The 24,824-nt window shown below is 39.1% G+C and overlaps 2 protein-coding genes and 1 long non-coding RNA gene across 4 annotated transcripts in view; 2 read left to right on the top strand and 1 right to left on the bottom strand.

The window, feature by feature from the left end:
- On the top strand, positions 1-3,025 carry LOC144646054 (uncharacterized). The gene is made up of 2 exons (XR_013569356.1): positions 1-166; positions 2,059-3,025. It is a non-coding gene; the product is annotated as an uncharacterized LOC144646054 (long non-coding RNA).
- Positions 3,026-5,902: 2,877 nt separating this feature from the next.
- Positions 5,903-21,418, top strand: LOC144646055 (meprin A subunit beta-like). Of its 2 annotated transcripts, XM_078505578.1 has the most exons (15): positions 5,903-6,019; positions 7,799-7,918; positions 8,620-8,709; positions 9,969-10,154; positions 11,194-11,308; positions 11,940-12,127; positions 12,785-13,003; positions 14,152-14,319; positions 14,802-14,981; positions 16,445-16,591; positions 17,803-18,059; positions 18,599-18,680; positions 19,722-19,864; positions 20,677-20,826; positions 21,283-21,418. In XM_078505578.1, exons 2-14 carry the CDS (start codon positions 7,837-7,839, stop codon positions 20,818-20,820), a joined length of 2,001 nt encoding a protein of 666 aa, XP_078361704.1. In that variant the 5' UTR covers positions 5,903-6,019; positions 7,799-7,836; the 3' UTR covers positions 20,821-20,826; positions 21,283-21,418. The 2 variants fall into 2 exon arrangements, with proteins under 2 accessions (XP_078361704.1, XP_078361703.1); XM_078505577.1 differs by lacking the exon at positions 5,903-6,019 and having other exon boundaries at positions 7,660-7,918.
- A 932-nt stretch (positions 21,419-22,350) lies between these two features.
- LOC144646104 (COP9 signalosome complex subunit 5-like) overlaps positions 22,351-24,824 on the bottom strand; it is a 6,619-nt gene continuing 4,145 nt past the window's right edge. The window contains exons 9-10 of the mRNA XM_078505629.1: positions 24,758-24,824; positions 22,351-22,588 (exon numbers count right to left, since the gene is read on the bottom strand). The exon at positions 24,758-24,824 is cut by the window's right edge and continues 16 nt beyond it. Coding sequence (XP_078361755.1) covers positions 22,495-22,588; positions 24,758-24,824 — 161 coding nt within the window. The 3' untranslated portion in view covers positions 22,351-22,494. The remainder of the gene's footprint in view (positions 22,589-24,757) is intronic.

Here is a 24,824-nt window from a genome sequence, read left to right as displayed (position 1 = left end):
TCTGTCAACACAGTTAATGTTTCGGAGACGCTGTGGTTATTGTGCAACGCGTATCAGATTGTAAGTGCGTTTAGCCGTAGTATATTGTAGAATCAAGCAGTATTTTGCAGGCTAGAACGACATTAATTGCTTAGAAGAAGCGAAAGGTTTATCTCGAAGACGAAAGGTAAGTTTTTTTCTGAAGTGATGTGGTGTCAGTGTGTGCAAAGAGCAAACATTGTTTCCGTCCTATCCGAAAATCCATTCGCTAATTTTGCATTATGTGATCTGTAGCAAATGCAGCATGCACTGTCGTTTATTTTTTAGCCAGAATCTTTGTATTGACAATACTTTCGACTGAATCCTCAACGAGCTAGATGATTTAAGTTGATGTAGCCTGTATTTTGCACCTCTAGAACTCTGCAGAATGTTTACTTTCCTTGACCAAAATACACTTGAATTGATTTATCTCCAAACGACACACACTCGATTTGCGTTGTTAAGAATATATTATGTGTTATGAAGGCAGGAAATGTAGAAAAACGTGGAGCCATGCAGAGGTTCCCGTCCTGTAAAAGAAGGTAGTGAAGTAAAGGGACATTTAAAAGTTTAAAGGGATAGCTACGGGGGCATCTGTAAACATGTTCACGACCTGTCGTCGGAAACGCTTTGGTTTTTGGCCAAATTATCGAAGTCTTTTCTGCAGATTTCAGGTAGTAAATAAAGTCAGTAGCCTAGAGTTAGATGCTAAGGTGGGAGAAATTGTTCACAGCCGGCGAGGTGAAAATGCTAAAGAGCTTTTAATGCATTTTAGATCCCTTTCTGTCGTTGTCTGGGCTTCGCGGCTTTCCCGGCAGATTTGGTTCAGTTCCTTTTGCCAAGAAATAATCATTGGCCTCCTTTTGTTGTCTAAATTTGTGTTTTTAATTACAAAGTATAATTTATTTGCTCATCAAAGGTTTAAAAAAATCGTGAGCATTGCAAACGAGAAAACTTTTATTATATACAGGCTGTAAACAGTGCTCCATTGTTCTAAACATGCAAATCAAGTTGGCTTGAAATACGAGAACCTCTGATAAGGGAACGAATCACAGGCAGCCCAAGCTCAAGTTTATCTCCTTTTGTGGACCTAATGCGTCACTCCCTCGCGCTATGAACTCATCAACCATTTTTCCAAAACAACGAAAATTTCCAAAAGCAACCCAAGACTGAATATAGCAGACTTTTGATTGAAATTTGTGACAAACAATTTATGAATCGGCAGGAGCTCAGATTACCTACAGCGGGCACAATTGTGTTCTTCGGATCCCCACGGTACAGCATAAAAAGAAGGCAAATCATTCGGCTCTTGACCCATTTAAAAGTTAATTTAGGGCAAACCAAGGCGCACATACTTCTCAGTATCCAGTATTATTCTCAGCAGTTATCATTCTTTCTCATTGTGACCCTTAACTGTACGCCCAGAAAAGGGGGACTTCAAATAAAATTTCAGCGTTTTATGAGGGATTATAGGTCAATTTTTGTTAAATGAGAAGAAAGCTGTTTAGGGTAGGAATAAACTACGAAAAATATTCCCTCACGAGAGCACATGCAGTCTATATTGGTGTCCATCTGTTTATGGATAACACCTAGATGTTTGATTTTCTTTTTCATTTCAAATCTAAATTCGCGTATCTCTAGACTGCGAGCAGTCTCTCTTTTGCTTGGAAATTCCTTGGGGAAGAGCGTAAAAGCGTACGAGCGCGATATGCGAGCGGCGATTGGCGAATGGCGCGGGCGCCTCGCGGCCTCGCCCCTTGTATATCGCGCTCGCTCGTTTGCGCGTTCGGCCGCAACAAAAGAAAGACTGCTTGTAGTCTTACCTATTTCCACCCCATTCCTTTCTTTTGCCACCCTTCTCGTTCATTCCACGTTGAAGGGAAAAGCGCTCTGGGACGAGGATGTCTTTTAAGCTTTTCCCAGAGCGCCAAGCGTGCGTTGCAGGCGAAAAAAACCCTTTGGATTTGCACCTAATAAGACGAAAAAAGAAACTATTGCTAATCGATTTTTCTCACTGCGCCTCTTATTTCTTTCTTTCAGGTTTTAAACATGGACACAAAAAGCTTAATAGCTATAGTTTGCGTCGTCATCGCCATTGTTATTTTGCTATCTCTCACAATCTACACCGTGGTCATAGCGTGGAAAAAAATAAGCAGAGAGTACGAAGAGAGGCAGGATTTCCCGACAGCAGCGCCACACTCGTATGAAAATATGGAGTGCATCAAAAACGAGCAGGCGGCCAGCGAAAACAATTTTACGGAAAACACAGCCAGAGGAACGAGTAGTGAGTATGAGCAGATTACGACTGACCACTGTCAAACTGCGGATTCAAATGCTCGGGCGGAAGTGACGTGTACACATAGTGACCAATCGGCGGGAAAGGGCGTACTTGTTCACGTGGAAACAAACGACACCAGCTTTTGAGGGCGAAACGGGTGCTACTCATGTCCCGTCACATATTTTATCTCGAAGAAGTGCGGAGAGAAGCGAATATATTTGACAACTCCTCCTGGAAATCAAAGATGACATTTGCAGTTTATAAAACTTGTAATACAAACGTTTTGTTAAAGCCGGATTGCAAGAAATCTGATGCAATGATTTGACTTGTATTTTATGCAGCATTTACAGTGATGGGGAATGTTTAGTAAGACTAGTAAGGGCGAATTACTGCCACCATTCAAAACATATGCATGCAACTCGGGTTTTTTTACTCTACTTACATGTAAAAAGGGCAACCAATTCAATTATACAATTTGTGATATGAAGGAGATATATTTACACACATTTACAATTTTTATATTATGATTTTCTAGGTATAGTTATAAACGACTTTCTTTGCAAATAGCTGTACCAAATGAAAGGAAAAACGATATTTGCTGAAATTGTATATAACACTAATCACAAAGCAAATGAATTTCTATTAATAAAATCAGATTATGGGTATCAGAGTAAAAATATTGAGTAGGCATGGTTAAAAATAAATTTGATTCCAAACCCAATGTTAAAAGTGTGCTCTATTTTATATCTGCAATCTGTAACTTCCTCAAGGCTAAAACGGGCGAATTATATTCAAGAATGTTTTGTCAGTTCTTTGTTTGCTAGGCCATTATCCACAGAAATTAACTCACCCATCGAATAGAAAAAAACTTTTTTGTCCCCTAAAAAAGACCAGTTGGCTTAGTGTGTTTTTCTTTTAATTTCTTTACCTTTAAATTCTTAACGTGAAGAAGGTAGCCTAAAGGTGGTTAACTTCCGGCTTATTCCAAAACAGGAATAAACAAGAACAAAGTTTCATCTTCCTGTTATAAAGGGCTTCCAGCCCCTTTTCAAGCTCACAGTCTTTCGGTAGGCACTCGTTGCGTAGCAACAGCTCGCCCCACCAATGAACTGAGGGCCTAAGACTGGCTACTTTGTGCAAAACTATTTGTTGTGATATGAGCTGGTCGGACGGCCGTGAAAGCTGTCTTTTGCGACAGGACTCCGATTTGGACCAAGAGAATATTCTCTTGTTTGGATTCAATAGCGCCTGTTAAAAAATGCCAAAAATATATATAGCCTTGGGCGAACTTTTCTTTTTAATTAAGGAACTTGTAAACGACACGAAACACAAAACAAGGTCAAAAGGGACAAGAAACAAGGTCACAAAAGGAAGTCTTGCAGTAGATCACGTTTTTCTTATTTCTCTGGCCTCTTCCCGAATGGTATTATATTTTAAATCATGTGCTTCGGCCATTCATGTATAACACGATTTCTTTGTTTGGACTGTTTGGTATACCAAGAATTAGTCTATTGCTTGATTCAATAAATTTGAAATTATGAACGTTTTGATCAAGAGGTTTTTCTGGTCAAAGTAGTCTCCATTAACTTGTGCCGTCAATTCAAACTCGAACTGTTAGTTAAAAAAAAACCCATCGAGGAAGATTGGTCTGAAATGTTTTAATTGACTTGTTCAGCTGTGATTGTTGAGTTTCTTGTTATTTGTTTAGCTGTAAAAGCGGATAAGTTCCTGTGCAATAAATGTTTTTATTTGCGCACAAACTCCGATAGAGTCCAAGCTATAAAAAACTCGAAGCACGCACGAAAACGCCGTCTTGCGAAAGTCTTCAAAGAAATCAGGTGAGTGCACTTTTGCTCTTTTCGGGTAATAATTATAAACTGACTTACTGTAGTAGAATGCATCATTTTATAGAGGACAGGCTTTTGCTCATCTAAGCACGCTGAGTTTACTGAAAATTGATGGTGCGTTTTCTGTGGTTTGAAACTTTCGCTATTCACAAGAAAACGTAGGGGATATTTATCATTATAGCAAAGTGAAAAACACTTTCTACGTTGCAGTTGTCTGTGACAGATACTATTAAGAATAGTTAGCTAAGCTCCAACTTGATATAAGTATCGTTTAATAAGCTCGCCGGCTATTTCTTAATTTGTTAAAAGTTAATGAGTGTTATAACATACATGCTTGTCCAAACTTAAAAAAGTAGAACTTTTAAGTTGTTTTTAAGCTGTTAAAAAAGTAAAAATGTCTATCAGGTTAGTATCATTCGCAATTGAAAATACTAAATTTTTCGGCCAATCGTTCTTCTGAAACTAAAAGAAAGAACAATTGAAAACGGCTTTCTAGCTTGTCGTCACTATTAAAGGTTAAAATATAGCTTTGTTCATGGACTCCCATAATCAGTTTTTGAGTTAGCTGTTAACTAGCTGTAAATTATATGACCGTTCAGTAAAAAGATTTCTGCCATTCATTTTCTGAAACAAATTTTAAAACAAGAAAGACCGAGTCGACCCTTCTATAAGAAGCTGTGCATCGAAAAATAGTTTAATTCATTCAGGTTATATTTTACGGAGCTATGTTCTTTTCCACTGATATGATTTCAAATTTTAAAAAACAGGCTCTACTGCGTGCACCATTTTCTTTCTTAAATTTAAAAGTGATATACATGCAAATCAAGCTGGTTTTTGAACCACAGGCCTCGTCTTGAAACAGAGACAAAGCCATCCCCGTCCCCATTGCCCTTGTTGCTTCTCTTAGCCTGCTAAACCTTGGCCCGAGAAAGGAAGGGCTCTGAGAACATAGGATTTTTGAATAAATTTGATTTTTTAATTAGCTGTTTGAGACAAAGAATTTTTGAATGGAAGTCAAAAACGCATTGGCTTTCTCGAACATTCTTTTAAAACATCGTAACTGCATACATGAAGACCGGAAGCCCGTAGAAAAGACCTCATCAATAATTGTTTTAGCATTCGATCACTGAATTTGCATAAGTACCTTCGGGAACTGCATGGGAACTGCACTTTTTTGCCGAATTAATACAGACAAAAGTGTACCTTCGCCGTTGATAATACGAACTAGTCTCCATCCAATTTTCTTCTCTCCAGATATTGCCAAAGTACAGTAAGGGGAATTTTCATTGCCTTCCTTATATTTTCACTGTTTTTCGGGCCTAGTAGACGAATCGAACTGCTCTTCTACATCTCTAGTAAACGTCCTGCCATTTTCTCGAAAGTGAACACAACTTCGCATGAGCAGAATATTGTTTACATACTGCCACACGGTAATGCGCATGAGCACACGATTATTTGTAGGCAGTTATTTGCAGAACACGTGGTAGGCTCTCGGCCAATGAAAAGGAAGAAAAAAAGCATCGAATGATAATAATGAATGTTGCACCTGATTTATCCCGTCTATTAAACACAAACTTCAAGGATTTTATTGACATTCGGCTCAAAAGGTCTCCTTTATTCCCATTGTTTGCGTATTTGTTTCGTTTTTGCTGTTTGCAAAAAGCGTTTTCATTGAGTTTCGAGTGTTCTTTATAGAGGCTTTATTTCGTTAATAAAACTCTATCTTTGTTTGCTCGCTGGCTATTTGTACAGACGGTTAGCAAGGCATTGTTGTAAGAAATAAGAGTTCTTTTTCATGAATTTTCGGCCCTGTTCAAGGTGATTTTAAGAAAATCTAATTACGATTCACTGAAAAAATCTTGGCTCTATTCGCCAGGTATGTGTTTTTTCTTTCAAAGGTTATTTTATATATGATTGATGAATCTTTGACGTTGTTAAGAGTAAAGCTTTTGTAGGATTGTTACACAATGTACCGCAAATGGCTCCAAATATTTTTCCCTCGCAAGATGCACGATTTTGGTGAAAGAAAACGGGATTTTCCGGCCATATAAATGGAATAAGGTCACCTTTATTGAAACCTTTTCGCGTTTTTGAAACAATTTTGATCGCGACAAGAAAAGCAAAATTTAAACAAGAGAAATAACAAAACTGATTTATGTAAGGTTCACAACAAAGGCAAAAATATATTGGAACCATTGAATAGGGTACGTTCACAAATCATAAAATTAAATTTCTGCAGCAAAGCCTTTGCATTAAGTTTTATTAGCTTTTTTAGTGAGGTTCATTTGCCAGAATGTTCACGTTTATCAAAACAGAAACAATGATAGTAAATTATAAGTTGTAGCGGACAAAAATGAAGCTAATTAATATCTTATTTTGCTAAAAGATAGAGTATATTGACAATTGATTCGGCGTACAGAAAAAAATAAAAAATCCAAAACGATATGCTTGGACCAAGAGTAGAAACTCCTCAAAGAAACCAAAGGACCGATGCAATCAATTTTTAAAAGCAGCTTCCAAAAAAAACTTTTAATGCAAACTGTTATCATGATAGCAACGGTCGAAAAAAAGGGCTAATCAATGTTAAATTAGATTGTTTGAACTATATGTAAATGACTGATTAACAGTAATTTTAAGTAGGGATTAAACATTTTACTGAAAATCGAGGCACGTATTTTCGAAAAGATGAAAATTGTACCGCCTTGAAAAATATTCTGTCTACTTCTTGGAAAATATTGGGAGAGATTTTTGACATTTAATGCAAACTGAAAAGTGCTTATGAAGGCCGTATTTACCAACATATCTGTTACGGGTTGTTTAATATCACCACTGATATTACCGGGCAAATAATGTGTTTTGTTCGTGGTGAAGTTTCTCGGTGGTTTAAAGAAGAAAGAAAATGAATTTGAAAGGAGGAAAATCACTGAAATATAATTTGAGGAAATGATTCGTATGCGCATGCATTAATTAATTTTGAAATCTCTCAAACTCGTATGACGTACAACGTAGGTAAATATGTCTCACCAATTGCGCGAGGAAATGAATATTTTAAAATTAATTAAAATCAGGAAAGACGAGGCATTCTATATTCACGACTTAAATTGATCGCCATGACATTCTGTGATTGTTATTTATCAGTACATTTAACGAAGGGTCGTGAAACACGTTTATTGTTGCACACTTGCAATGACACCAAGTAATTGGTAACTTCCCTGGGTAAACGTAGCACCATGAAATAAATCCCCATATCCTAAAGGGTTTAATTGATATTTTTATTTTTTGTTAAGATTTGTCATGGACGTCCCTGCGTTAATCGATGCTTGATGCTTTTTCCGCAATATGGGGAGAGCAAACATTCTTGCTAGATAACCAATCGAACCAGGCAACATAAGACTATTGTATTTCACTGAGTGATATCTTTAGCCTCTCAAAATCAAGTTAGCCATATACGCCGAAATTACATTCGGCTTAAACAAACAGTTTAGCTGTCAAAAACAATCTCCTTCGCATCAAGCTTAATAGCCTGTTATCGCAAACCTCCCTTTTTCTTCCCCGGTCCCCGTTTCCTTTATTTAAGTACATGGGACCTTAACATCTGCAAAGGAAACGAACTATATGAATCTATATTGACCGTCATTTGCGTTATAAACCTCAGCTTGACAAACAAACATCACTAACCAAGTTCGCTCAGCAATGGAAGGGATCAAGATTGTCGCTGCTGTTCTTATATTAGCTGTTCACTCGTTCTGCAGTCCCGTCGACATACATCGTCTGTGTAAGTAGCTTTGTAGCATACCTTACTTAAATTGGGGAGTAAACCTAACCTCTAACTATGCAAGGCAGTCCTGCAATTGTGAACAGGGCAAGTTTTTAAGCGTAAAAATTGTAGTTTCTTAGTTGCGCTTTAAAATTAAAAAAGCGGAATTCATGGGCGATGCGTTAATAAAGAAGTCTAAACAGGCACAAGCCCGGCTGTGCGAAACACCGGTGAACTAACGTTATGACAAATTTTCTATATCACAGGGGTGTTCCACTGTATATTAACAAAAAGTATTTAGTAGTTTTTCCTATGTATGTGTTTCCAGTCGTGTTGGTCAATCTAGAACTTTCTTTCGGGTGTATCCAATTCAGATTTGTTTACAAGACTACTAAAATTATTCGCAAAGGTTTTATACGAACTAGTATCAGTATAAATAGAGTCCTACTAAGATTTATACAATTTTTGAATAGTATCACAAAATAACAGTACGTGAGTAAAATAAGAAGTAATGTTCTACCATAAAGAGTGTACATGGATAAATCTTATCTCTTTTTATCTTTTCAAACAGCAAACACGGAAAAGAGGTTTTTCTGTTCAAGGCGAGAGCTTAATTGCCAGTTGCCCCGGGAAACCATGTAATTGCCCACAAGTATTTCTGTAGATTTGTTGCTGGAAATTGACAAAGTCTTTTGTAACGTTTTTATTTCACTTTTCAGCGAATAAAAGAAGTATTGTCAGCCAAGACGACAAAGACCAACTGTCCGGTGACGACACGATTTTGGATCACATCGAAAAAGTCAATAAAGGTAACCGATGGAAAAAATTATATTACGTGCTTTAAATATTTTTCTTTTGCCACTTTGAAGTGTACAGGAGGCCTATAATTGCCACATGTTAAACAATTTCTGTCTAGCTGACAATTAAATGTAAATAAACGTAAAAAATAACATAGCTACTGAAATCAACTTGAGAGCAATTTGCATATGGCAGGGAAATATGGATTTTATTTTCACGGTTGATAAGGGTCATATCTCACGAACATTCACCAGTTTTCTTAGGCCTTCTTGATATTAGCAAATGGGACCTCCTCATCTTACTGGGACTTTGTAATTGTTTGGCAACAACAATATCTGGGAAGGGAGCAAGCTGGCCTGACGAAATACCCTTCGTAATATTTCAGGGCTTGTAACATCTTATTTCGTAATCTATGAAGTACTTATGGTAACCTTAGGTCTATATATTCTCTGTAACATCCTTTCGTAATTTTCGATAGAAGTGTTTATCACGCTTCTGTCCAGTATAAAACGATACAAGGATAAAAGAAATCCGAAAAGCGGTATCACGTCTTTTCTTGAAAAGCAAAATCTTGAGCAACCTTTCACAGCAAAAAGGCGCTCACTTCATCTTCACGTGTGCAACAATTAGACGAAAATTTACAAAATGACAACCAAAGAGAAACTCGCGATGTTAGAAAAGTTTTACAGTCATTATGCGGTACCTTTTTGCTGATTTTGAAAAACCACAGACACAAAAATTAGAAACAGAAAAAGTTTGTGCCACGCTGTACTTCTTTTGAGACGGCGCAGATAGAACTCCTTTTTTAAAACAGTCGTTAAACAAAGCAACCCTTTCCGTGCGAAATATATAACTGACTTCTGACATTCTTTGCAGTTTCGCACAATTCAAAACCCATCTTCGCCCGCAGATTCCTTTGAGCCCGCGATTCTTTTGTCAGCTGACCAAAAGGATTGAGGGGACGACTGAGGGTATTGGGGAAGAACTTGTCTTAGGTCATGTGCAGAATGCCCACACTTTACACCAAAGCGAGGTTTGGTGCTTTTTCACTGCGCAAAATCATAAATGGCCATAATGTTGTGGTGATATTGATATCAGACGTTTTGCTTTGCATGAGTGTCTACCAATATTGCATACCATTCTAAAATTGATTGATTGATTTATTGTTTTCTTGATTTCTTGATTTATTTATTTAGATTATTGAGATCTATGATCAGTATAAAGGTTATCAAGAGTAAATATCAAATGTGTTATTGTTGTTGTTGCCTAGGCGATGACGTGAACTTGTTCGAGGCAGATATCGAGTTATCTCCAGATGATATCGTTGATCTCAGCGACGATGGTGATATTGATGGATCTCAGATATCCGTGAGGCGGAAACGAAACGCTGCACGTGACAGAAAGAAGCTGTGGGTCACTCGTGTTATTCCTTATGTGTATGATATCAAGCTTCCAGGTAAGACAAGACATGTCCCAATCAAAGGTACCTCATGGCTAACTCGTAAAGTGCATGCAAATGGCTTAAGGTCGGGACACACTATGCGAAAAGTCGCTGCAACATGTCGCGGCGACAAGTTGTCTCGTGTGACATGGTGCATTTTTTGCGACAATCTTTGTCGCTGCGACAGAATTTTGTCGCTGCGATCAGTCGCACGAATTCAAACCAGTTTGAATTCGTGCGACTGTTTGCAGCGACAAAATGAGCGAAAGCAGCGTTGTCGCAGCGTGTGCACACTTCTACGACAAGTTGCTGCGACGAAATATAAATTAACCATTGAGACAGCGTCATGCATTTTTGCCATATTAAATTGGAAAACTAGTCACATTCCCACTTTTCAAAATTCGCTGTGTGTGCAATGAACAGGCGCCTTGTCGCAGCGACTTGTTTTGATGTAGTATACACGGAGACCTGTCGCTGCGACTTGTCGCCTTTAGTGTGTCCCGACCTTTAGTCTTGCCACTACAAGGAACAGGACTATATTCCCCATATACAAGAGAAAAAAAAGAAAAACAAAGTAACCCAATGGCTAACTCTTGTCGATACGTAGTGATCTTGCCATGCATATGCTTAAGATTACTGACACTATCAAGGATCCCTTTTGGAAAAGTATTTTTTTTTCTAGTGCAACTTTTAAAGAAGCCATGATAAACTATATCTATCAACGTAAAGCTTATACACTCTCGTTTTAAATATAACAACCATTTTTTATAAGAACTTTAATGCTGAGATCTCCCCAAAAATTTAAGAAAAAGTATGGGCTGAAAAAAAAACTTCCTCAGGCTCAGCCAAATTTTACGCGTTCTAATAAAAAGTGTGTAAACTGCAGAAACGTTAATTGTAGGATGGTTTGCAGAGGGACCTTTGAATCTGCTTCTGATCGAAAGAGCAAAAGCACCTATTCTCATTGACTCCTTTTAAACAATGATTAAAAAATTTAAATTCTATAGAAATGAATCGTGATGTCTTGAACTATCTTTTGTGTTTTAAACTTCAGACGGCTACAAATCAACAATTCAAGAAGCCATAGCCGAATATGAAAGCAACACATGTCTGCGATTTGTAAAGAGGACCACCGAAGACTTGTTCATTCGATTCGTTCACCAAAAAGGGTGAGCACAAGTCACGTTTTAAAATGAAACCAAGTGCTTTGTCGATTAAGGGGGGAATTTTTTTTTTAAAAAAAAAAAAAAAAAAAAATTTTTTTTTTTATAATAACCTTTTTTTTTTTGCTCTATATACTCAAAAATTCCTTTAAATTTTTTTTTTTGCTCAAACAGGAAAGACGGGTGTTGTTTTATTGGGGGGAAGAAAGTCTCCCGTTTTTTCCCCGAAAATTTCCCCCCCGCGGGAAGCCGCCATTTTTTTTGATTTGCCGGCATTTCAAGCTCGTACCCATTCTTCGCGCGGTCAAGAACCCTATGGAGCCACCTTAAGCTCCAGTCCAGGGAGAGCCTAACTGAGATGGCAGTGGGAGGGGCGGGGAGGGGGGGGGGGGGGGGGAGAAATTGCGGAAGGGGTTTTGATCAGAGTTTATTTGGGGTTGAAAATTTCTTGCCTAGTCTTCTTTCCTTGCCTGGTATCCACCAACGCTCAAGATCTAGTTGTTCCACGAGAAAGAAAATCGCCTCGACTTGCCTCATCGTTTGTGCATCTTGAACTGACTTAAACAAAAAACAAGACTCTCGCTTATAGGCTTTCATAACCATCTTGCTAATGTCAGTCACGTGATTTGCTTTTCAGGTGTTGGTCACCAGTTGGTCGTCAGTATTGGATGTCTGGAATTGGACAACAGTTGTCACTGGGCAGCGGCTGTAACCACAAAGGAACAATTATGCACGAACTGATGCACGCAATTGGCTTCTGGCACGAACAGTCACGACCTGACAGAAATCTTTACGTAGAGGTGCTCTGGGAGAACATAGAAGATGGTAACTAAGTGATATAACTTTTTAAAATTTTGCGTTCTGAGACTTACTATTAATCGGGGGGGGGGGGGGGGGGGGGGCCACAGTGGCTACGAACTAAAGAAACAAATTTGCCAGCGACTCCCTTAGCTTCTGACAAATTTGTGTCCGCCCCGCACTCCCTTAGCAAGGAGAAACATGTCTGTTCTTTCGTTTCGCAGAGCTGGCGTCGCAATCCAAGAAGCTGAAGCATACAACTAAAACTTACATACAAATTTCAGCGACACAATTAACACATTCGGCTTTCTCAACCAGCAAGAAACCCCTGTGGGTGTAGATTTGGAAAAATATATGGTGCCTACCCATAATCTAGATCTGGCTGATCTGGCTTAAATTTCCAGAAAGAAAATGAGGAGAATATATGCTTGAATTCATTTGACATTTTGCTTTTTTCCAGGAAAAGCTTAGTGCCAGTTTTGACTGATTTTTCTCTTACAGTGCGAACCTAATGTGCAAAATCGTTACTGGTTAATTGCTGATAAAGCCGAGAAATATGCATTTGATTGAGGGAAAAATAGCAAATGTACCGGCTAGTCACTTAATGTTATTGAATCTGCACTGCATAATACTCGTTGTAGTGCATATATTTTATTAATTTAATTATTTTAAAACCAATTTCAGAGGAAGACCACAACTTTAACAAGTATAGCCATCGCGACATTGACGTGCTTCAAGTCCCGTATGATTTCGACTCCATTATGCACTACGGGCGTAAGAGTTTCTCCAAAAATGGTAAGGACACCCTCCGATCAATCCTGGATCCCAACCGTGGCCTGGGACAGAGACAGGGATTTACTAATCTAGATGTTCATGAGATCAATGAACTCTATGATTGCGCAGGTAAGAGAACTTGGTTCTTGTGAAAAACAAAACAAAAAAAACAACTCTATCATTCACTGAATCTGACTCAAACCATTTTTCCTTTTCAAACCGATCTCTTGAGGAGCAAAAGAGCCAAGTTGAGGAAGAAATTTATGTTGCATCTATTTGCTCAGTAGAAGGGATGCTGAGATGCTGGGAAACTCAACCTAGGCCTCAGATTCATCTATGCATGTACCGCACCTTATTATAGGAAATTAACGCTCCCTTAAATTAAGGTCTTTGAAATAAACGCGACCTAAATTAATGCGAATTGGAGGAAAATTGCTTTTGAAAAAAGGAAATTAATGCAAGGGACGGGGAAAATTTTCGAAATGGCGTAAATGGACGCGATTTTTGATGTATCTAAAGATATTGAGGCTACTGTTCCGCTCTTCTGAAAGCAAGAATAAACTGGAAATATTGCAGATGACATATTTTTAAGGCTTTTACATTGTAAAAGACTGGAAAAGTGTGTACAAAAAAGAGAAGGGTATTGCTTCTTAGTTCCTTTATGTTTTTGTACATGTTTTTTGTATGTGGAATAATTTAAGGTCTTGGAAATTAACGCTCCACTTACATAGTGTCGCGAATAATGTTGCAAATTAACGCGAATTTTGAGAATTTGCGTTAATTTTATGGAGCCTAAATTTCTTATAATAAGGTATCTCATGCATTTGGAAGTAAACAAGTCCTATTACAATCACTCCATTGAGACAAGTCCCATAGGATTCAGCCTTTAAGATTTCATTCATATTCTATCGAAGGTCTAGATAGCGAGAGGGAAGATCGGAAAGGCGTTTTTCAAATGTTCAGATTATACAGACTTTTTAACTACATATTCATACAAGAAATAACTAGCGTACAATTACTTAATACACTGTTGTCTTCTTTAATTTAACTCTTTAATTTAATCTTAAGTACCAGGTTCTAGTTTTATTGGCTGTGTAGCAGCTCTCGTAAGCTTGTAACTCTACTGGTCCTCTAGTGTAGCAGTTGCTATTTTTTTGGGTGCTAGGGGCATTTTTCCTGTTATTTGTTCTATTGTTCTCTCGAAGGATAGCAAGCCATTCAAGAAGCAAACAAGGCTCGCCATTTATCTGTTTGTTTTTTCATTATTTTCTTTCTAGCAAGTGGTGCCTGGAGTTCTTGGTCAAAGTTTGGTCCATGTAGTATCTACTGCTATAAAGTCCGACAACGCTTCTGCACCTCCAGTAATAGAAGCCAGGATTGCCCAGGGGCGGACCAGTATGGAGTGGATCTGCAACAAGTCAAGTGCAGCGACAGCGAGTGTTTTGGTAAGTAACTTCTCAAACTCATTAATAATTCATCAAGTTAAAATAAAGAAAATCATAACCGTGAAGGAGGTTTGAAAACCCGGTCTTAATTAGCAAAGATTTTTTAAGATTATATTTTTCCGTTTACCCCGTAGTTTTTGGATTGATCGAGACTCAAGACAGCGTTTCGATTCGTGGGCTATCTCGAATTTCGTCATAAAAAGTGCTTCACGAAAGTATTGCTCAAAAGCTGTCATCTGAATGGTCGCACATTAGGTTTTCTTCCACGGACTTTAAGTTAGAACCAACTTCTTCAACATATTAAAAAGCAGAACCACATAGCAGGGCTTAATAAAATCCATTTGAAAAGAAATACTCTGAAAATACACTACGATTTCAAACTATAGGTTTGAAAGACCGACAAAATAACTCATGGCTTGTTTAAAAAAGCGCAATTTATTCTACTCTATATTAAAATTTGAGCTATTCTATTTTTTTTTTAGCCCCCATCGACGGTCACTGGGGTCGCTGGTCATCATGGGGCCAGTGTGATGCTGAATGTGGATTTGGAACGCATTCCAGAACGAGGTCATGTGACGACCCACCGCCAAAGTATGGCGGCAAAGCGTGCGGTGGGAACTCAAACAGCTCGCAGGTCTGCAAGCTTAAGTCCTGTGGAATAGGTGGGTAAACAAAGTATAAAGAAGAAAATTATTTGGGATGCTTAATGCGTGACCACAATAAATTATAACACCGTCTTTGGTCTGTAAGCTAATAAAAATACCCTAATTTTTGGACTGCATAGGGTTTATAAGACCCACAATCCTTTGTTTGGCTGAGGTGGCACTAAATATATTTACCTATCGTCCTTTTGCGCGCGGGAGGGTCGGGGTCGCGGCGCAGTCGCCCAGGCGAGACCAAACGAGCCTGATATGCAGCCGAACGTACCAAAAAGGTAACCATTAGGTACTATACCGTCCCAAATTCAGCAAAAAATCCGGTTATATTTAAAATCGCTCTGTTGAAGCCATGCTTACAAGGTACGAACTGAAATTTCTTAATTGTGTTGACTTGGTAATTCAACACTTTTAAAAATTCTTCTTCTGCCTTTTTTACCACTCGTTTAGAGATCTCTAATTTTAAAATAAAATAAAGCGAAAATTTTGAAATTCTAACTCCATTTTTCTCTTCTCGTCGGCAATCGCGAATTGGCGGGCGCCGTTATTTTGGCGGGTCTTTCGACCGCTAAACACCGCTAAATTTAAATTACGGAGTTCTATTTTCTTGGTAAATTCTTCGTACAGTAACACTACTTTACTTCAAAGTGACCGTGATATTGGCATAACAGGTAGTGACTTGATATCGTAGGATATCAGGACAGTAGATCGCCCATTCTGATTGGCTACTTGCGAATTTGGGTACGGTAAATATGAAATATTATGCTATTCTGAGAAGTGTCGGTGTTTTGGGTTAAATGGCTGTAAAGTTATGACTCATTAAAGTTTAAGAGATTTGTATGGAAAAAGTCACCCTGGCCTTCCTAGCCTCGTTTTCATGTTTTTGGCAATATAAATATCCCTGTAACTTCCCAGGAGATGAACGTATAGCCTTTAAACTTCAGACACTGATTTACTTTGACTTTATCTTTAAGTTAGAGTAATTTAATTTTGTTGACAAATGATTTTTCTGGGAGCCGAAAATCCTAACAACCGCCATATTTGCATAGGGTCTGCGATGGACTTATGCGCGTCATGTCATACCAGAACTGATCGTATTGGCGTGAGTTCATCCCCGGTGCGAAAACTCTCACCAGTTCCCAACTCTCTTAGATGATTGCAGGGTGCCTAAAGCTAGGCTCTTTAGATCTTGGTGCTCGCTCTGCTTCGGTAGCAAAGATTCGCCCAAAGACATGCCCTGTGGCACCGGGCACTGCTAGAGCACATCTCTAATTCCATGTTAACGATGAACGATCACTTGTTTCGGTAAAAAATAAGACTTAATGCAAACATGAATGGATAGCGTATGCGTGGATTTTGTCATCCAATCCCGGATGAAGAACAAACAGTAAAAAAATCAACGTGGTATGAAAATACGTAGAACTAGCTCCGGTACGAGTTTTGCTAATCTTTTTCCATCGCTTTTTTAGGGCCTGATGACTGTGAATTTGATTTTGATCAAATGTGCTATTGGATAAATGATCCAAACAATCCATCTACTTTCAACTGGGAACGACATGCAAGGGGCACGCCTTCAAGCAGCACTGGTCCATCAGGGGACCACACGTCTGGATCAGGTAACCAATTGCAATCACCCAATACTCGTTCCCAGTCGCCTTTTGTCATATGACATAACGGACGACTGGGGAAGAGTCAGGCCATAGTTAGTCTCGTCTACTAACTATGGTCAGGTTGATGCGCCAATCCTATGTACAACGGAATCCACTGTGAGGAAAGAGCAGGGATGCAGTAGCCAGTGAGCAGGCTTTCTGCTCAGATAAATAAATAGCGAGCCCTATATATCTATTCCTCGAGCCTCCCAAGCTATAAGTGCCTGACTAGAAGGGTTTTTTAATACCCTTAAAGACCTTAAACTGTTTACTTCAACCACTAGCAACTAACCGCCAAAACTGATTTTTGAACCGCCAAAATTTATATTTGTGTCGCAGGAAACCCGGTAAAAATAATAGTCCATTTTTATTAAAAATTGCTATATTAGAGCACCGAAACTGTTAACGAGCATCGTTGGCCACGGATGGCTCGGATGGAAATGGATTGCAATTTGAAAAAGTAAGGCAAACGTTTTCAAGTTAGTTCCGCGCGTCTTCGAAATATCGATATTTATAGCCGTAGCTTGATCTCTATCCGCAAATACTGTGCAAATTAAGTTTATATTCCTCTAGATGTTCAAAAATAATGTTTGTTTAGGGTTAAGTTGCCGGTTGCCTAACACTAATTTCAGAACAGTATAGACCAAAAATCTGCGAAATCCCCGTTTTAACACATGAAAAACACGTCATTTGTGCAAGCAGTTCCATCACATGCGCGATTGCAGGCGAACAAATAGCACAAACAGAGCACAACGACATGGGGACGCGCGCGCGAGATGAACTTTCTGTCCACGATAATCCTGCCCACCTGCCGAAACGATGAGGGATTACTTGAAATCTCTTGGGCCTTTGGCCACACTCCTTGGTATATGAAATGGCCCCTTTCCCTTTTTTTAAAAAAAAAAAAAAATTATAAAAAAAATTTTTTATAAATATTAAAAAAAAAAAATTTTTTTTAAACAAAATCTTAAACAAACCCCCCCTTACCAAAAAAAAAAAAAAAAAAGACACATTTTGGTCCCGCCCCCCCGCTTTTACCATTTTACTGAAAGTTAACTCCCTATAGATCCGGATCCTTGTCTAAGACGAACAGTTGGAGCCGGTCCCGAAGGTGTCCGTTTTAGAGAGAGTTGACTGTATAATTATGTAACATATTATCCAATTTTCGCTTTTTTCAGGCCACTACATATTCGTGGAAACTAGTGGCGTTCCGTCAGGAAACAAGGCAAAATTACTCAGCCGCACCTTCCCACCAACCGCTGGTCGCTGTTTGACATTTTGGTACCACATGTACGGCTCAGGGATGGGAGAGTTGAACGTGTATGTCAAACCTGTCACGGGTACCCTGAGGAAGGTGTGGTCTCTGTCCGGTGACCAAGGAGATGCCTGGAATATGGCGCAAGTTACTCTTGTCAGCAGCAATTCACAATATCAGGTAAATATATACATCTTATTAACCAAGGCGGGGGGGGTGCTGGGGAAAAAAAGCTAAAATGAAAAAAGTTTTCGGAAAAAAGCACAAAAGTGCACGCGACAAGACCTAAAGGTGCTCTGGGTATTCACTTGAATTTTGCATATTGGCGGGGGAAATGTACAAGTTCGTATTTTTGCACGTGAAGACTTTGTTTTTCATCTCAGGAGGACTTTTTCTGTTGCTTTACTTTTACTGTTGCATGTCTTTGAGTTCTGAAAATTCCTCTTAAATTTTGTGTGGCTAAAAATACCTTGTTTCCACATGTCTGAAGGGAAAGAAATTGTGCAAATTCGCGTTTGTCATGTCGCCATCTTATTAGTTTTCGTATTCAGCACGTGCAGGAGCTCTCTACTTCTACCCATACTACCATTCGGTCTTGTCGCGTGCACTTTTGTGCTTTTTTCCGACAACCTTTCTCGAATTAGCTGTATACAGGTGACTTTTGCTGTGTGTCCCAGTACTGATCATATCAAACATTTTATTTGTTTTGTTCTCGGCAGTTGATATTCGAGGCTGTCCGTGGATCAAGCTTCCGGGCCGACACTGCACTGGACGACATAAGCTTGAAAGAGTCCCCTTGCTGTAAGTCAGTGTAGAATTCTCTATTCTTTCACTCATCACGCCCGGGTCATCACGTTTCTTCTTGTTTAAGACAAACTGTCCACAGCTGCCTGGTCAAGTACGCTATTGTTATTTCCCAGTCGGAAAGAACACAAGTCAACAGTTCAATTCCCGGAGACCAAGAAAGTTATTTGGTTCTACCGTCTTGCTCTTCAGTTTTATTCTTTCGGTAAATACCGGTAGCCAGAATTGATGATTCTTTCTCCAAAACGATGCAACACAGATTAATATACCTACTTCTGTTCTTTAACTCCGTCAATTCTTAAAACAATCGAACCTTTGGTAACAACTGAAACACATTTCGTAGGCGGGCACCTCTTGAAAGAGGAGTCACCCAATCGTGAACACGGCCATACAAACCTCCAACAGGTGGAATGTTTCGAGCCCTAGAACGGACAGTTGTCCAAATTAAAGCGGAAAGACAATTGAGGTCTCAGTTACACAAAAACGCTAGATTTGTACTTTAACTTTATACAGCAAGTAAATACCACCCAACCAGCCGACAGACAATCCTGATAACGGCCAAACACAATCAGCATATTTGTTTCCAGTACGTGGATACCTTCGAAAGGTGGGCAAACATTCGTGATCTTGTCCTGGCCATATAAAGACACTAGATTTTTTAACCTTGTTGGACGACTACAATCTGTTATAAGCGGTGCCAAGGCGAGGGAGCATGTAGTTCAATTCATAACCGTACAAATATGAGGGGCCTGAACGAGGGGGGTGAAGGGGGGTATAAATTACCATTTCCCATCCCAAATTTTGCCCAAATCACATTTCCCAGCTTATTGTTTCTCCAATTTTTCAAATCCCATTACCAGTTCTATTGTTTATTTCTTTGTGATTCCCAGTCCCAGTGACCCAAATCCCATTTTCCCAGTGAAAATTTGTCCAATTCCCAGTTCCCATTAATTTTCACCCCTACAGGCCCCTCAAATGTATATTATCATCTGAAAAACGCTGAAATTTTAATCAACACGTATTCTTTTCATTCTGTAGTGGAGGCTGTCGGTTGTTTTAAAGACAAATCCATGCGCGCGCTACCCAGCCTAGTGACAAGTTTCCGAGGAAAAATTGATTGGTACCACATGGAAAATACCATCGCTGACTGCGCTAATGCGGTTCAAGAAAAAGGCTTCAAGGTTAGTTAGTGAAAAAGGTTGTCGTTTGTGTTGAAGTCGAGTGTATTAGTCCCATTAAAAGTTACTGTACGATTTGTTTAGATTGTTAAAGATCCAAAAATAAATTTTAAAAATATCATTATTTTAAAGATTTATTCGGCAGACGACTTGCCTGAACCTTTGCTTGGACCCTCGCCCAGCAGGAAAATCAACTAGTTCCGGACGACCGGACGGCACTATTTGGAGCCCTGCAACAAATAATAATATACAGTGTCATATCCCGCAATACGTGCAGAGATCTACATACGTTACTATTCTTACTCTTATCATCATTATCGTCGTCATCATCATCATCATATCATCATCATCAATATCATCATCATCATCATCATCATCATCATCATATTAGCCACTTTAGAATTAAAAACTACATAGCATTAACATTAAAGTAGAGAGAAGAGACCTCCAAGAAACCACCAGGCTTATAGGGGAGGCCACCTCGGTTATCAATCTTTTGACTTTTGACGTTAAAACGTAGCCTTTTGGCGATGTACACCTTAAGATGATTGGAAATTACCATAGATGCAGTCATAAACCAAAACGAAACAACTCGCTAGCATTGTTGCGAGTGGGGAAACAGATTACGAAATACCAAAACAAACAAAAGGTAAGGTAAAGTTTTCTAAGCTGTGTCATTCGTGACGTAGCATGCAGCTTAACACTACGTCACCCGAACCTCGTTCACAAGTACTTCTAAACGAGGTTAATTACCACACAGTTCCACTTATCATCTCGCAAGGGACATGGTGTTATTATCCTTATTATTCTTGTAGGTGTTTGGTGTACAGTTCTATGGAGAATGTTGGAGTGGTAGTGCCGATGCTATACAGTACGACAAGTACGGGATCGCACCGCCTGACAAGTGCTGGCAGGGAGTCGGAAAAGGCTGGACGAACTACGTTTATAAGATAGTATAGGGACAGGTGAGAGCGGCTTTACGTTTGGAAGGGAGGCATTTAGCTAAAACTAAGTATACACACAACTCTAGTGAAAAGGCTTCCGCTTTAGAGGCGTGCATTGCAACAGACTTTGTAAAATCATTATGCTTTATCGCTATATTCACAAAACTAGGTTGACTCCTGGCGAGCCTAAAGATTACTGATATTTCTTGCAAGAAGTTATTGACAGCATGTAAAAGAACACAAGTTTCCTTTTTCCTCGATCAGTGACGTGACCAACATTCGCCTCAATCTTCCCGCTTCTTAACCTCGCAACGAAACGACTGAAAACTCCAATTTAGGGTCCAAAAGCACAATACATTTGGCCATCCCATCTCACACACCTCTATCCGCTCAGGTAGTTTTGATCTTGCGAAATGCACATTGTCGCGCTACAGGCCTCTTTCAATTTGTTTGTGTTTTTGTTTTGTTTCATTGCAGGAGGAAGGGGGACGTCAATTCACTTGGGGATCATTCAAATCAAGAGAAAATAAAAAAAAGTAATAATAAAAATAAAACTTGGACTGTGAAGTTTTGAAAATCTCAATAAAATAAGTAAGTTAAACCTGGAGAAGAAGTCTTTTTTTAGTCTCTTAACCTAAAAGACAAACTCGTTCATTATATCCTCCTTGCTAATTACCACACATCTCGTAGTTGAGGCCCTGTGCATGTAATTTCATGTCGCTCCTTGTTTCACGCATCTCTCTTGTTTAAAGGGCTAAGGCTTTTTTCTTTTGTTCTCTCAGCTAACCTGTTTAGCCTTCCGAGAGGTGCGTACCGCCCTAGCCAAACGTGCAGCATAGACGAGGCAAAATCTTGCTGAGGGGTCTGGGGCATCCACCAGGAAATTTGAGTCGGTCTGACGATCAGACGGGCAGTGCCTCGTCTTGCCTCTTCTAGTTACGGCCCTGCCTAGTTGAGGAGGCCGGAGGAGGCCGGAGATCCCGCGTTCAAGCTTTCCAATCTGCCACTGGATTTGTTTTCGGTAGTCTCGAAATTCACTCCTTAGCCCGCCCCCTTTTTAAATGGCCAACTGGAGAGCCTTGTGGCAGTTGCGATTCTTTACCATGTATGCCCGTATTTGAAATGCTTCTTTCTTCTCTTTAGATGGCATGCCTAATAACTAGCTTCAAGCCGAGTGCATGACATCTTCCATCATTAATTTACATTTCTTTTAACTAAAACAAACAAACAAACAAACAAACAAACAACAAAACAAGCACCATACTCAATATATCAGAGCGTCATTAGGGCCTTTGACCTTCTTTCACAAAATGTTGAGAGTGGCAAAAGTTGGAAAGAAAGTTAATAACAAAGTTAAGAATTGCATTGTAACCACTCCAGATTGTCCTAATATATTAGGACAACCGTGCTTTGGAACGACCAGTTACGATCACACGTCCAGTTAAACCTGTTTTTCCCCTTTATGAAAAGCAACCTGTTTTTACTGCCCAGCGAGTAGTCGTTGCATTTTATTCAACAGAATTCAATACCCAACATATACATGTTATACAAACTGCAACTTTCATTTATTCTACAAACATATTTACATTTCTTTATTTTGTGTTAACTTGGAGGCAAAGCACTTTAATCTAAGCGCAAGTAAAACACTCAGAAATTAAGATTAACCAAAGGGCCACTGCTTTGTTTCTGTCATGTTGTTTCCTTATCACCTACATGGTTGAAAAGCTTGTTTTTGATGACTTGAGACATGAGGCCGTGAATGGCTTCAATGGACGTCTTAGAACTGAAATAAGACAAGAGAAAGGTTCCATTATAAAAACTATTGAATGTAAAGGCGCTGTCAATCGGCAGAATGTTTCTCGTACTTGTCTTGCAATATATTACTGATTTGGAACAAATTGGATGAGATTATGTCTTGATGCGAGGGTGGGGGGCACAGTGGCCTAAAGGTTACGGTGTGATGGAGAATATGAGGAGAATACTGAGGAGAATATGCTGCCTTTGCAATGACATCTGGAAATGGTTAGATATTCTAGTCTTTTTGGATAAGGACAATAAACTGTAAGCCCCGTCTCCTGCATCTTCAGTGTTATGGTCAGCAGGGGATGTTAAAGAACCCACATACTTATCGTAAAGTGTATGGCATAGAGTTCCTGGTGTTGTGGTCTGGTCTTTGCGCATTGTGCTGTATACTGTGAAATGCTCGGTTTCATTATCATTACTTGCTAGAGACCTAACATGCTTCATAATACCGAGGGTAAATAAAGTTTCAGTTCAGTGGTCCGGGTTCGAACAACTCCAGGGTAATTGTGTTGTGTTCCTGAGGCACTTTACTCTCGAAGTGCCTCTCTCCACTCATGTGTGTAAAATAATTAATGGGTACCGGTAATATTAATACTGGGGCTACAGAACTGGTGATAAGAGCTGGCCACATGGGCCACTAGGCTCAAACGCACGGATGTCTTAAAACGTGTCAAGTGCATTGTTGAGTTATATATTTAAGCATGTGGGGATTTTTAAGAACACAAGAGAAGTGCATAGAAAAGCATGAGGAGCAACTGTGTGCTTCTTGCACTTCTTAAGTGTTCTAAAAATTCCCAGGTGCTTATATATTCCAGCAATGAATGAGGAGAAAGTTTTTTTCTGTCTTTTATATCGTATTTATTTGATTAAGCGCCCAACCTCGAATAAGTGCCCAGCCTCGAATAAGCGCCCACAAAAAAACCACAAAAACCCCCCCCACCCCACTCCTCCAAAAAATCTGGAGTGTACAAGAAGAGCTTATTCCCCGGCCGAAAAAATAGAGGGCTGTGGACCGTCTAGTGACAATTGGGTTGAAAGTTGTTACCTAAGTACTACTAAAAGATTTTTTTCGAAGACTGAGTTTTCTTAGTGCATTGCAGAAACTTTCAATGAACAGTTAAAATTCTGCTTTAGTACATCTTCACGTTTTGTTATCGAAAAATAAACTTACTACTTGCTGAAAGGGTGAAAATTTAATAAGCGCCCAGTTTTGAATAAGCGCCTACCTCGAATAAGCGCCCACTCTTAAGGTCCAAAAATTTAATAAGCGCCCAGGGGGCTTAATCGAATAAATACGGTAAATTGTTAAAGAAATTAAACACGCTCAAGCTCGTGACATAAGCCACGCACATTATTACGGGTTAGAGACTGTTGTGAGTGTTTTGTTGACAAATACATGCACGCACTGGCCGCACAATGAACGAGAAATTTTCAGTACTGCACTCGGCTACGCCTCGTGCAGTATTGAAAATTTCTCGTTCATTGTGCGGCCAAATGCGTGTATTTGAAAAACACGCTAAACTCTACCCTTTTAATATAAATCTGAGTACACTGCAAGAAAAACACGATTACGAACTTTGAACTAGACTTTTAATGAATAATAATAAGAAGAATTTGAGTAGTACATAATTATACATGCAGGCTGTAAAGATCAATAATACAGAAATCCAAAATAAGCTGAAAAATAAATAAAGCTCAAAATGGTCCATTAAATTGTTCTTTAGCTGGAGTCGTTCATAAATACAGTCAGCGAGAAGCTTGTTCAAGGTGAGCCGATCGCTTTTACAATTGCAAGCCAGCTCGCCAAACTTTCCTAAAATGGAAACACTCCAGGTTGTTTTCTTCTTGGTATTTTTTGGTATTGAATCTTGATATTTGAGGAAATCTTTTCTTCCATTCAACCTTGAAGCTGAAGAATTTTCAATAATGCACAATTTGTGCATTATTGTCAATACTGCACTGTCGGAGTTTGCTACGACAGGTAAAGGAAAATCACCTGATCGATTTTAACCAATGGCGCGCGTGGAGTTTGGACAGTGAACGAAGATTGTATATTAAAACAAGATAAAGCACCTGCATAGAGCTATATTGAATGGAACTAATGCACAACCCCTCAATCATTTTATAATGTTAAATAAACACTGCATACCTGTCTCTGGTAGTCTTTGTCAGCTTTCCTTCTTCTTTTTTGTCTTGATCTATACCCATCATATAAC

Source organism: Oculina patagonica, chromosome 3 (assembly GCF_052425735.1).
Source record: "Oculina patagonica isolate OP01 chromosome 3, crgOcupat, whole genome shotgun sequence".
Taxonomy (NCBI): domain Eukaryota; kingdom Metazoa; phylum Cnidaria; class Anthozoa; order Scleractinia; family Oculinidae; genus Oculina; species Oculina patagonica.
The sequence above is the reverse complement of the archived record's forward strand: the minus strand, read 5'-3'. Positions and strand labels throughout refer to the sequence as shown.

Excerpts from the sequence above, each read along its gene's own strand:
- LOC144646055 (XM_078505578.1), top strand. The coding sequence starts at position 7,837 with ATGGAAGGGATCAAGATTGTCGCTGCTGTTCTTATATTAGCTGTTCAC. Across the intron at positions 13,004-14,151 it reads TGAACTCTATGATTGCGCAG|CAAGTGGTGCCTGGAGTTCT; the intron begins GTAAGAGAACTT and ends TTTTCTTTCTAG. Across the intron at positions 16,592-17,802 it reads GGACCACACGTCTGGATCAG|GCCACTACATATTCGTGGAA; the intron begins GTAACCAATTGC and ends CGCTTTTTTCAG.